We start from the raw sequence: 14,419 nt of genomic DNA, 5'->3' as shown, positions 1-14,419 counted from the left end.
CAAATGGCGTAGACACGTCACAAAAATGGAGCCATAAAATGACGGCAGCAAATATCAATAGCCGTGATGTTTCTCATTAGTCTGTATGCCAATGCAGTGTTAAATCAAATGCACTTCGTCCATCACGGAGGCCGCAAGTATCCCTCGTCTGATTTTGCTCCCTGAGTGACAAATGGGGCCCCATTACTGACCATCTAATCCACTTGCGTTCATGACCGGCCGCCGATGAGGAGAATATGATGCTGCTTTTTAATTGCGAATCATGACATTAGGTAACAAGAAGAGAAGGAAGATCATATTTAAATACCGCGGTTGTGGTTTGCAGTCCGCAAACAAGTGAGACCATTTTAGTACAAGCTGGAAAACATGATGCGCCGTTAGACAGATTGTGCGTCGAGAGCAAAAAAAGCATGCGGTTTGGTATGACGAATGCGACGTTACCTGTTACTGAAGACTTTGCTGTAATTGTACACTTGGATCTCCAGCATCTCGCTGCCATCCAGCCTGCTCGCAAATGGCCATCGGAACATCTGAAGGAGACACGCATGGGCAGTTAACACAACGGGGCAGATTTTTTTTTGGGGGGGTTTCTTTTATTGTTTGTTGAAAAGAAAATCCCCGTTGAAGAGAGAGTCAAATGGGGTTATAAGATATGCGCACCCCAGACCGACACACCGATGTGACAAAAAAAAAACACAAAGTTTTAGCTATATAACCCATCAGTAGATTTCTCATTTAGCACCGTCTGCGCTGTGCTGCGCTGTTACATTTTAGGAGACGCCGTGAGGGCAGAAGGGATGAAGGTTGGAAAAAAGGTGATTTCAAACTCATTAAAAGTCTCCCGCTGATGTCGGCCTCTCATTCAAGAAAACACTGCAGGCTCTTCGGCAGGCTATCAATAAGGCCTTTCTTCATCCCATTAACCAAATCCTGGGGTCCCCCCCCCCCCCCCCTCAACTGTACATGTGCACGGTGGTAACGTTTCATGGGTCGCAAAGGCACGTGGCGAAAAAGGATGCACGCAAACACAAAGCTGATTTTCTCTTCGTCCGACATCTGCAGTATATAGACAACGGATGGCCAACTTCATTTCCCCAGAGCGGCAACGGCCGCACGTCATTGACAATAAATACAGTCTATGTGCCGTATGTGTTGACGCTCTCCCTGCAGAATGTTCCTTTCATCGTGTTTGCCTTCAGCCATCGAACAGCACAAGAATACAAAATGTTAAGAAATATATTTGGCCTTACTTTTCTTTTCTTTTTTTTTTTATATTTACTGCGTTTGCATGAGTATGTGCACCTTTGCTGTTTTTTTTCTTTTCAAATTAAAATAAAATATAAGCCATTTCTTTTCACGTTAGCGTTATGAGATAATTATGAAATAATACGAACTCAGTGTCTAGGAACAGTTTGTTTTTTTTCAACTTATTTGCTATTCGCAGCAGGACTTGGTCCCTATTTTAAAGATGATTTGTAACTAAAAAAAAAAACGGGAAACAGCATTCCACAAAATAAAAAGTTTTCTTTTTGCCTAATTATGTAAAATTCCAATCATCAACAATTTAAAAATAAGAAGAAGAAAAGAGACTTTGATGACTTTTGATGCAACAATGCTGCAAAAATGCTTTGGCTGGTTGACTTTTAGATCTTTCTCTCGTTTCAGAGCCACTCATTACCATTCAAAGATGACCCCCCGCCCCCCACCTTCCCCCTTCTTCTTCCAGCCTAATTGGCTGCATCTGGCTGTTCATTAAAAGTGACACAGGTACAGTCTCAATAATCAAAAAGCCTGGAGGCTACGGCGCTCTATCGCAGCGGCTAAACGCTGACGAGAGACGAGCGGCTTTCACTCCGGCGATGACCGTGTGATCCTTTAATTTTCTGTTGCCATGGGAACATAGCATGAAAACGCCTCTACGATTAACGACGAGGCATAAGCTTGAGTGACAACATTTTGAAGCGTTTACAACCCTGCCTTTAGAGGTGAAAGCTTGTTTTGAACTTACGCTAAGAAATCCTGTCAGATTTCTTTTTTTTTTTTCTCCTCTCCGGTCTTGTGTCTTCTTAAAGGATAAAAGTGATGAGGGTTAGACTTTTGAGGAGAAAAAAGCCACACTCTGATGAGGAAGCTAGTCCATATGGTCTCACGGGGCGGTAGAAGATATGTTTCTTGAAGCAGAAGAAGACAATTAGTACTAAAAGTCAAGTTGTTATGAGGATGTCGAAGCCACATTCTCATTAGGCAGACGACGCTCTGTCGTCGTGACGCAACAGAAGCTGCGAGAACCGCTTCATGAAATCTTAAAAAAACTGCTGGATCAAAAATAACCCAACTTTGTTAAAAAAAATATGAATAACAGGGGCACAATTGGCATTTATGATTTAGTTTTTGCACTCGGAGAAAATGCTGCTGTGTTCAGGCGCAAAATAAAAAGTTTTGCTCATCACAACTCAAACGGGACTGTATTTATTCTATTGGAAAATAAAACGAATGTCTACATATGCGGACATGCTTTTTTCCTCAGAAACGACATCATGTAAAAAGATCATTCTTTGATTTTGAAGCTCAGCAGGTCCCAGGCATCCCAAATAGTCAAGAGAAATTAAAAAAATGCATGCCATGCAAGAGTCCGGGTTTGAAATAAATACATTAAAATATTCTGTCATGTCATGCTAAATTGTCGATTGACACCAGAAAAACGGTTCGATCCTGTTCAGCTGAGGACAGCAGATTTGTGACACGAAATCTGTTTGTCAAGACCCAGAATTCTTTGAAGGGGGAAAAAAAAAAAAAGTACTGTGGTGCCCAGAGGATACAAGAAGTACCGTAGCCTTTTTTATAAAAAAGAAGAAAAAAAAGAAGTGCTGAGACAGAATTCCTTTCTTCACTGGAATAATTTTAGACTCCCACATTTTAATAATGTTTTTTTTTTGGCGCATTGTTTCTGCTGAGTGGGATTCATTAAAGCAGAAGAAGTCCAAGCCAACGGAAGCACTCAAACAACATCAGCATAACGTTTCCATTTTTCATTTACATGAATATCCTCTGTGCTTGTTTTGACTGCATTCATATTTGCAGTCTGTTTCTTTTTGCGACACTGCACTGCCAGTAAGATTATAAAAAAAAATTCTGGGATCATCATTTATTGAGGATACTTCGAGAGATGAAAGCATCCCCGTGGAGCAGACCTGAATCTTTCAACGAGTGCATTTCATAACGCGCTTGCAGTATTCTCGCTGCATTTGTGGGGTTTAAATGGTCAGTACGGTGAATGTGGCTTAAAACGGAGTTGTTGGTTTTTTTAAGTGGTGGTTTTATAGACACATTTTTAAAAAATTTCCTTGTGTGTGGTCCTTTTGCTCTCTCCTTGCGAGCCGACGACGGCAAGTGACATCATCTTCGCAAACGCTTTTCCAAAGGTCTGAGAGCCATGAGTGATTTGACCAATTTGATTCCGTCCATCCATTAAAAGACAACATAGAGATGACAAAGCGAGATGAAGTAGCATTCCAAGTTTAGTCTTGTGTTACGTCATTCCGAGGATCTTGTTTAAAAGTTAAACTGCGGCAGATGTCCGCTCACTCGTGGAGAACGAATATATTTCCGTCATTATTTTTGCATAGCATCTTTTAGCCGTCTTTTACCAGCTACGATTTGGTCTGTTGCACACACACACACACACACACACACACATACACACACTTGAGTGCAGCCAAACTTCCTACTCGCAGGCGTTTGCTGTTCTCTGCTCTAGTTCTGTCTAACTAGTGAGGGGGAGGCACTAGTGCGCCATAGCTAAAAGCTAAATCCCCACCATGGAATGAATAATGAATGCACATTCCCCGCCCAGGCAGTCGGCATACTAGTTCAAAGGCGTTCTTGCTAGACCATGCATAAAGCAACATGACTCGCAGCGCTATGCTAATGGTCCCTCAACACAGCCATCCAAGAGTTGCATCGCCGCAGACAAGGCAACGTTCCAGCATTTCCGAGCAAGCGGTCAGGCCAGGAGGACGGTGTACAGTGATACCTCGGATTTGAACATAATTCGTTCCTGCCAAGTCCGAATTGTTCAACCGCCAAAACATTTTTCCCCATAGGAAATAATGTAAATGCGATTAATCCGTTCCCAAGCTCCAAAAACAGTAAATTCCTATTTTTATTTGTATTTCTATTTATGTTTTTTTACATTTACACTACAGCACAGTACAGTATTTAAACAATAAAAATACCTTACCTTACCTGTTGTGGTGTGATGGCTTCAGTGGATGATAAATGCTATGTTAATGCTAGCTTTAGTTCAGTGCTGAGTTTGTGTATTTTACATTGGGCATATTGTTAGACTACTCAGCGGTCCTTGCGTGCCTCAGGCACGTTGTTGAACAGCTAAGGGGGGTCCCCGTGCCAGTATTTACAGAAGCAGTGACAGTAGTTACAACGGCGCGATAATCTCCTTCCTAATTCCACTGTGGTCCGTAGCGCGGTATGTTTTTCTTTGCTGCCGCTGGCACTCTTGTCTTTCTTTGAGAACCATGGCGAAGAAAATTGTCGTGGAAAAATCAAAATGCACTCGTTTACCCGTTTTCAAGGTATGTTGGGCTTAGCTTGGGGGTTCGAACACCGAAAATGAGTTCAAACTCCAGGCATTTTTGACTTGTATTTTTGGGTTGAAGTCCGAATTGTACGAGTTCCGAGACGTTCAAACGCCGAGGTTCCACTGTATATATTTATATATAGACGCGCTGTGGCACCAGCATGGAACAACCACCCCCCCCCCCCACACACACACACACACAAGGTCGCAGAGGCCACTTTAAGTTGTTCCTCTGGACATGACGCTGAGTGATGCTAATGACCTCCGCATGCACTGAGAGCAACAAATGAGCCTGTCAAAAGAAATCAGCGATAGGCGCTCGGTTCAAGCATGGAGTCGCGTCAGCGTAGATATTCCTGACACATTTCTATCCTTTGCCCAATGTTCTTTCTACAAAAGGAAACAACAAACAAACAAAAAGTCCCCGCGCTGAACTTTGAACCGCCAGTGAACTCGTCACGTCACAACAAGCAGCAGTTTGGCAGAAAGTCAACAATTCTTCCAAAGAGAGGCTTTCGAGTTGTTTAATGTCACTCCCAGCTGAAATTTACTGCCAAACTTAACATTAAATTAAGAGAATGACACGTTTTGTATTTAAAACAGCATCGTAACTTTGCTTTTTAGTCTGCTAGCTTAATGCTAACGCATAATGAGAATGCTGAAGCACGGGGTAACTAATATCTGTCTTCCAGTGTTTAACAAGCAATGGATAATTATGGACTATGTAATATATATAATTATATCTATAATTACTTATATATAATTGTATATCAATTATTATAACACCTGTTAAAGATGATAAGGCCAACTGTGGTGATAAGGCCAACAGTTTGGGAGTTTTTCCCCATATTTTTGTAACAAAATGGCCCGCAGGCCATAGTTTGGCCACCCTGTATAACTGTATGCATCCTGTATTTTACTGCCCCCAGGTGGCACATTGAATTTAATTGTCATTACTGTTTTTATTTTTGTTAATATAAGTACAAAATTATAGAGTTCTGCTTTTCTTATTAGCAATGTTTTACAGACATTTTCGTTGGCTGTTTTTGGGAGGCGGGAACAGATGAATGGCATTTCCATTCATTTGAATGGGGAAAGATGATTTGAGATACAGTACAAGTGTTTTGAGTTAGGAAAATAGTAACGGAATGAATTAAATCCATATCTCTCCGCACCACTGCATTTTCATTTTCGTCTTCTATGGTTAAGCAAATATGAGGCGTCAAGACATACTGTATATATGCAGTACGTATACAGTATGCGACTTAAATGCACAGGAGGGAGAACTAATCAAATTTCGGCATTTCTGCCGGATTGCGGAAGTTGCCAAACGCATGAACTCACTCCTCCATTTTCCTGATTAAAGCGAAAGCAAATGCCGCGTTATCAGGGAAGGAAACAGGCAGCACTGAGCACTTCAAAGGATTTTTTTTTTTTTCTGCGTTAAAAACAAGCAGAGACTAAAATGTTGGGAGATGTCTGCTCGCTTGTATTCATGAGACTTGATGAGGCTTTTATCCAAACATGAGAAAATGCATTTTTAGGAATTACATCGGGAAGCTGTTGTGTTTTTGTTTTTCACATTGCTTGTGAATATATCCACGCTTCCATCTTCTATACGGTTTTTCCTCACTACACACTCATATATATATATTATTAATATATGTACATTTTCAGCAGATTGGGTTAACTATTTTTACCCAGCTGATTGAGTAGAAGATTTGATATGCTGAAGAGCTGGCCACCATTTTGGAGAACTTTTTGTGTAATAGTTGAACTCAATTTAAAGTATCATTCTTAGCAAACGTGGGTGGAGTTTGCAATTTCACCCAATTTGGTGTCCCCTTTTTCTTGACCATCGACCATCGTTTTAGTCCATGAGATCCAATTGTGTTTGTGTGGCCGTCATTTATGCAGCAGAATGTAAAAATGGAATTTCTCATGAAGGGGGACGAATAAAAGATACAATACTTCTTCTTTTTCTACCTTCAGTCTGTTTTGCTTCCACTTTCTGCACTCTGATGCTTATCTCCTCCTCTTTCTGTTCAAAAGCCACTTTGCATTTCAATACGCTTTTTTTGTGACAAAAGCCTGCAGGAAGAATTCCATATTTTCACAGCATGCCAGCAGTAAAAACAGCCACCAGTGACCAACATTGGGCCTCGGGTGAAATCCGTCATTGCGCTCAGCTCATTTTCATGTTGATAACAATAACGTTAATGCAGGCCTTACAGTTTCCGCATCAAGTACGACCGAAAGCTCTATAAAGAGGAGTTGGAAATGTCATAAGTCATAAGTCTTGCTATAATCTAATACAGCCCCAGCACTTCTTCACAAGATGCAATTGTAGTATAATTAGCGACAATTGTTCCATTGGTAAACCCAATTAATTTGAGTGCAAAAATTGATTTAATTAGCATTGTTTATAAACAAAACCACTCGGAAGTTATCTACTAAAATTGTCTATAAATCCAAGTGATAATTGGCCAGCAGTGATAATGTAAGGAAATAAAAAGTAACTGACCTCGTTAAAGTGAGCCACCTCCTCACAGTTGGCCGCCACGCGGCTGTAGAAGGACGAGCCTGAAAAGGGAAAGAGGAGTTCAGATCGCATTGCAATAAATGGCATTGCTCTTGAAATTAGGAGGTTCGCCTTTTGTATGCCGCTGATGAGCGCAATTGAGTGGTGAGTTTTAGTTTCATCTGCGCTGTAGGACGGGTTTGACATTTAGTGAATGCAGGTCACTGGTTAGGTGGGATATTTAAAGAGAGGTGTTTATAGCGGATAAAGGTCTACAAATGTCAAGTTTTGTTCAGGAAATAATAAGACATAGGAAAAAAATCTAAATGTGTAACGTAAACGAAGGTGTATTAATATATCTTTTTGTTTTTTTTTTAGAGAGGGGGGGTATTACTCCGAGAAAAAACTCACAAATCACGAGAAAAAAAAACTCAAATATTTGCAACATTATAAAGTGGCAAATTTGCGAGAAAAAACTCACAAATCTACGAGAGAAACTTGAACATTTTCGACATTATAAAGTGGCATATTTGCGGGGGAAAACTCTGAAATTAATGAGAAAAAACTCAAATATTTGCAACATTATAAAGTGGCAAATTTGCGAGAAAAAAATCACAAATCTCCGAGAGAAACTTGAACATTTTCGACATTATAAAGTGGCATATTTGCGAGGAAAAACTCGGAAATTTATGAGAAAAAACTCATAAATCTATGAGAGAAACATGACATTTTTTGACATAAAGTGGCATATTTGCGGGGGAAAACTCTGAAATTAATGAGAAAAAACTCAAACATTTGCAACATTATCAAGTGGCAAATTTGCGAGAAAAAAAATCGCAAATCTACGAGAGAAACTTGAACATTTTCGACATTATAAAGTGGCATATTTGTGAGAGAAAAAACACAAACCTACAAGAAAAAAAAACTCAAATATTTTTGTTTTTTACCTCACAAATTTGCCACTTTAAAATGCCGCAAATATTTGAGTTTTTTTATCGCAAATGTTTGATTTTTTTCTCTGAATATCACCCCCTCCCCTAAAAAAAATTACAATTAAAATACGTGGCTCTAATACAACATCGTGCGTGTTTGCCCAACTGCCGTTGACATCTCAATGAAGGTTCCAGGTGCGCCTCACTGTATGAAGCGTCCAGTGAGTGTTTATATAAACTCGAGTGCAGATAATTGGTCGCTGTCGTGTGATTTAGTCATGCATGCTGCACCTGCTGGTTTTGTGATATTGATGAATGACAGCGGGCGCGTGCATGCAATTGTCTTTGTGTCGTAGTTTGCTTTGTGCAGGTGTGGCGCACTTGTACGCACGCAGACAGCTCATGTTTGCGCTGACATTTAGCAAATAAAGACAAAATGTGATTGCGAAATTCTATCTGCTGCTAGTTGGACCGTTAGACCAGACAGATTTCATTCTCATTTCTTTAATATGTCTAACCGCCTCATTATTAGCCTGTAATCACTCAGCACTTAAACAGCCGTCACACACATTCATTGTTGCAACAAAATACTATAATGATTTTTTTTTTTTTTTTTTTACATTAATGGTATTTAGAGTGTAACAAAAATGATTTGAATTGAAAAAGTCACTTTTGATGTACAAACTGAAATATTCCACTTGTAATGACACTTTTAGGTGGTTGCCAACCACCAATTAAATCACATGAAGAAGAGGCTCTTTTTTTTTGTTTTGTGCTGAATGAAAACCTTTTTTTGATATACCCAACGCTGACTCGTCATGCTCCAAGCTCACATTTCTTTTGAAATGATTGTTTTTCATTTTTAAACAAACTCCCTTTCGATGTCAGAGAGGATGATGCTATTCCTCCTACATTATTCAAAATTCAGCTCTGCCGCCTTACCCCCCCCCCCCCCCATCTCATCGCAATGTGGGTTTGTGAAAGTAGATGGTATGAGGCTTACATAAGGTGTGCTGCTTCAAAGTAAAAGCTTCTGATAATCAGGTTGCATTTTTGGCCTTGCTGGCATGCAAAGTGCTAAAAAACAGAGCAAAGAAAAAGTACAGGATTTGTGTGCGTGCGTGCGTGCGTGCGTGCGTGTGTGTGTGTGTGTGTGTGTGTGTGTGTGGACAAACATGAAAGAAAGACATTCGGAGAGACAACTTCGCTAAAAATCGCTTTGTAGAAAACTGCCTGAAAGGAAAGTAGTACATGAATGTTTCCATGTGTTACAAAGATATCCTCTGTAGTCTAATCTTGTAATGTAATTAACTTTTTAACGACATTCACTTTGCTCGTGTCTGGCGGGCTACCGAGCGACCGCTGAGCACGAACTGTCGAAGATGCAGATAAGACGGCGCGCTCGTCAAAGTCTCTGCCTTGAAATCAATTAAATAGCAACGCCTGCTTTGCTCGCCTCTTATCAAATAATCCGACGGTTCGGTGCTCGCCGACAAACTTCTGGCTTTTCCTTTTAAAATATGACCGAGATTGACTCAAGAATGAAATAATGACGTACATACATGTTAATTGTACATTCTGCCATCTAGTGGCTGAGCATAGGATTGTTGTTCCTATCACAACACGTCGTTGGCACGAAGAGATGAAGATGCATTCGGCCCAGTTCAACAAAATTGGCTCATTTGCCACATTACACCTGACGATCGGAATCGCTGTAGTGCGTCTCGCTGGTTGCATCTGAACCCGGAATGGTTTTGACAGCTTCGAATGGAGGAGCAATTGGGCTGCGAGAACAACAACAACAACAACAACAACAACAACAAAGCCGTTCTTTTAAGTGGAAAGCAAGTGAAGCGAAGACGACTGCTGGTTGGATCAAGGCAGCGTAGGTCCAATTCCTGCCTGGGCTGACATGCCGCATGCACTACTGAGAGCCCAGCGAGTTTGCTGCAGCGCGTCGCACAACAATCTAAGCCGCCCGCTATCCTTTCTGCACGCTGAACACACGCACACACACAGAAGCAGGAAAGAGGAAAGGGGGAGGTGCTAATGTGACAACCGAAACAATACTGCTGCTGACTCTAATCAGCCAGTCAGATACGAGCGAGCCTGGCTTTGACCGCAAGACTAATTGCTTGTCTAAAGTTCTCCAACACACACACACACACACACACACACACACACACACACACACACACACACACACACAAACTGTTGATGGCTGTAATTCCTGTGAGAAGCACAGATTCTTGACAAGAGGCAAACATAAAAGGGCTTTTAACAGGAGACTGTTTTGACTTGATAAGAATGATTTGGGTTTGGTAGCCTGGAAACGGAAACCTTTAGAACGCGTCGTTTAATGGTCTTTTTTTGAAAAAAATAAAAATAAATTCTTGCCAATAATGTGTTCTATGTATCCTGGCTAATATTTTGTTAGTGGAATATGAGTTAAGCAGTGAAATCCAGCAGTTTGTATCAAAATCAGAAGGCGGCCATTTTGCCGTTTTGCTGTCGAGTGAAAATGACATCACAGTTGCTCAGGTCTCAGGTAACAACCAATCACAGCTCAGCTTCAGAAAACAGGTGAGCTGTGATTGGCCGTTGCCCGACCCCTAAGCAACTGTGATGTCATCTTCAGTGGACAGCAAGTGGCAAAATGGCCGCCCCCGAGATGAATATAAATAATCAGAATGCCATGTTTAGACTAGTGAGGTCACATATGACGTGTTATTGTCAAGAAATGTTTAAGGTTGACTTCCCCTTTATTGTCCGAAAACTGTGATCACTCGTCACCAAAACACAAGAAAGTAGAAACCCTGCCAGTTTGGCTTTAGCCCCAGGTGCTGGCTAGCTAGCTCCACTGGTGCTTGCTTATCTGCTAGGGAGCTAGCTAGCTTGCTAGCTAGCATCAAGGGCTATAGCCAAACTGTGGCAGGGATTTTACTTTCTGGACCTGGATTTGCTACCTGTGCTCCAAAATGAATGTTCATGTTTCAACCTCTGAAAAATATTAAAACAATCGCCTTAACATTTTGGATTTTATGAAAGTGTTTTCCTTGCCATAGAAAAATCTTAGCGTGACTTGATGTCGGAAAACTGCAATCAATTTCCCCCAAATGTATGTGACATGTCTGCTTATGTCTTCTTCAACCACTTCAAAATATGACAACAGTCACCCCGGATATTTACGGACGTTCAGCCTTTTCCTTTCCATTGGCGTTGACTTCACAGAAAACTTAACGCCACTTATTGTCCGAAAGCTACGACCGATCGTCGCTGAACTTGACATGATCTGAACATATCAAAATGATTGCACCAATATTTTTATATTTTATGCAGGTTAAGCCCTTTCCTCTCTTAACATCCAAATGATTGGATTGGCAATCATTCTATGTCTACATCAATTTTGATGAGCTTTTTTTTAATGCTTAAATTATGCATTTTAGCCACAATGCTGTACTTTCGGAGAGTGATGTTAAGCTGCACCACCAACCCAAAAAACTAAATTTCAAACGTTGTTTTTAGTAACCAAAGTTGAATCTGCAGCCGAGAAGTAAAAGATGCCACAACCAGGCTTATTTCTTATGTTGATTAGCATATTTATTAGCATGTCAGTCAACATAAGAAACTTGAATCAATACCTCCGAGCGGCTCATTTGTTGCAAATTGTTCCGTAGTGCTTCTGTGTGGGTTTTTCACCCGCTGCTCTGACTTCCTCCCACTTTGTGCTTGTTAGGTTACTTGGAGACTCCGAATTGCCCACGGGTGTAAATGTGAGTGTTGTTTGTGTTCATGTACCCTGCAATTGATTGCAGCCCAAAGTGCAATTAGTGCCTCATCAAGTGACTTTCGAATCATTCACGTTTAATGAGAAAACATGCAGTGTTAAAAATAAATAAATATATATATATATATATATATATATAGAGCATGCGATGCCATCGATTATAGTCCAACTGTATCAAGTTTTAGTGGCAGCAAAGAGGAGGCAACTTGCTGGAAAAGTTCCCGCCTACCTCGAAATGTGACTTTGGCAACGCGGTCGCCTTTCCCCCGGAGGTTGGCGACCGACTTGAGGTGAAGCGTGAGGGCCATCATGAGTCCGGCGGGCTTGTGGGGAGTAACGCGTTACTCCTCCGCACGGTCAAACTTGAACCCGCCGCTGCCTCCGGCTCTCCGGTGTTACGCTGAAGCCGAGCTTCTCCTCCCGAGCGGATCCTCCGTGATCCTAAATCCTTTTCCATGTGCGCGGCATGAAGATTCGATTGTGGGGGTTTTGTTGTCGAGTTGAGTGATTTTCTGTGCGTGCGCGGCAAACGATACGAGTTGTCTGCGCAGGCTGCAGCATGCGTCGCGCATCTCCTCGATGCTTGGGTGCGGGCAGGGGGGGTGGAGGAGGGTGTGTGTGTGAGTGTGTTACAGCTTTCCTGTAATGATGCGGCTCAACCTTGTGTGTCACTTTAGCACGATGTCGCTTCTCAATGGCGATTCGATCCGTATCACGATTCGTAGGTCACGATTCAATTCGATACGATTAATCCCGATACAAATCTATAAGTTGATTATTTTTAAATTTAGAAAATACTCATCAGAACAACAACTTGTAAATGTAGAATGTAAGATTTGTAAGAACATGTATTTATTTATCTGAAACTTCAGGCTTATAACTGTGAGTATTTAACAAACGGGTTGCAATCGGTTTCATGTTTGAACAGCATTGAAATTAAATATTAAGGCTTAATGACCCATTAATATAACACTTCCGTGCTTAAAGTGTGAACCCTAACCCAAAGTAAGATATTTTGTTGAATATTTGCATTTTAAAAAATTGATGTTAAAACATTGATTCGGCCGCATATCGAATCAATTTGAGAATTGCGCATTGTAATATCGCGATATATTGCTGAATCGATTTTTAACACCCCTAATATATATATATATATATATATATATATATATATATATATATATATATATATATATATATATATATATATATATATATGCCAACGACGTATAGTGACAGCAGGACAATTAAATGTTATTCCACTAGGTGGCAGAAGATACAATTACACTATCAATTCACCTGTTGCAATTTGTACAACAATTAAGTATATCAGCTTTGTTTAGCTAAAAAAAAAACATTTTTATTTTACCCATTTATTCACATCCCTTTCAATTTTATAACTAAATTGAGATCAGATATTCATATTTTTTTCAGTTTACAGTGACTTTTTTTGTTTGATTACATGTCATGACATTTTCCCAATATAAGAGCAATATAGCTCAGTAAATGTTGGGAAATGCTATTATTGTTCATCCATAAAGTTGAATTGATCTGATAGGGTTACTCAGTAAATACTCAGCTTCCCTTAAAGCTTGACTGATTTTGTATTTAATGAATGAGCGGAGCTGCTCAAAAACGAAAGGATTAAATGGCTAAGACGGATGCTGACCAGTTGCTAGGCAACCCATTTCCCGCTTTGTCCATCACACAGAGTTCTGGTCACGCTAGAGTCAGATCAGGTAAACCTTATCAACAGGACTCTGGATTATTGAGTGATTGATTTTTCTCCTGTGGGAGACAATCGAAATGACGTGAGTATTTAAGGTTGCCGACCCGTGGTATTGAAAATTGATTGGGGGGGAAACAGAATCTTCAAAACTGTAAAAGGAGATATAGGACTCAGTTTTCATCACAAAGTTGATGACTCAAGGACAGACTGCCACAACGAGCCTTGAGGCATCAACTCCATAGAAGAAATAAAATGTCCGTCGTCTCATATTGAACTCAACTCACACTATAGTTCCACGACATTATACGATTTATTTTTTATTAGTTCAAGATATTTCTTGAAGACTGTACTGCAAACATGCTTTGTAACACCATTAACACTTTTCAGTAAGCTTTATGAACAGTTGATGATTAAGTTCAGAGTCAGACCAGCAGAGGGGGGTGTTTGTCTAGAGTTCAAGCACAGCGACTCAAGCGTCTACCACACAGATGGAGTGATTGTTATTTCGAACCTGTACAATCCAGAGGATTAAATGTGAGGTATAATTCAAGCGGATAATTAATTGACTGATGCTGACGTGGATGTCACAACATTAGTTACACAAGTACAATTAACCTTTGGGCCAGGTCATTTGTAAATGAGGTCATTAAAAAAAAAAGGAAGTTATTATTTGTGTGTAAAAAAGCTTCATCCTGTTAAAATAATGGCTTAAGTCTAGCCCATTTTGACTATTTATTTATTTGTTTGTTTATTTTTTTTAATTTAATATCTCCTCAATGTTGGCTATCTCTGCTTGAATTGAGTTAAACAGATCATTCAATTCCACCCCTGAAATTAAATTATTAATACATTT

At 40.3% G+C, this 14,419-nt stretch overlaps 1 protein-coding gene across 5 annotated transcripts in view; it reads right to left on the bottom strand.

The window, feature by feature from the left end:
* otofa (otoferlin a) overlaps positions 1 to 12,410 on the bottom strand; it is a 47,755-nt gene extending 35,345 nt beyond the window's left edge. For 3 of the 5 annotated variants that reach the window (XM_086061390.1, XM_086061389.1, XM_086061391.1), the window contains exons 1-3: positions 12,067 to 12,410; positions 7,122 to 7,180; positions 442 to 530 (exon numbers count right to left, since the gene is read on the bottom strand). In XM_086061390.1, the coding sequence (XP_085917516.1) occupies positions 442 to 530; positions 7,122 to 7,180; positions 12,067 to 12,148 (230 nt within the window). In that variant the 5' untranslated portion in view covers positions 12,149 to 12,410. The remainder of the gene's footprint in view (positions 1 to 441; positions 531 to 7,121; positions 7,181 to 12,066) is intronic. The other 2 variants (XM_086061393.1, XM_086061392.1) reach the window with 1 other exon arrangement.
* Positions 12,411 to 14,419: the final 2,009 nt, after the last annotated feature.

Source organism: Leptonotus elevatus, chromosome 18 (genome assembly GCF_054856555.1).
Source record: "Leptonotus elevatus isolate MCC_2025b chromosome 18, RoL_Lele_1.0, whole genome shotgun sequence".
In the NCBI taxonomy this organism is placed as follows: Eukaryota; Metazoa; Chordata; class Actinopteri; order Syngnathiformes; family Syngnathidae; genus Leptonotus; species Leptonotus elevatus.
This window is presented reverse-complemented; position numbering and strand designations above follow the sequence as displayed.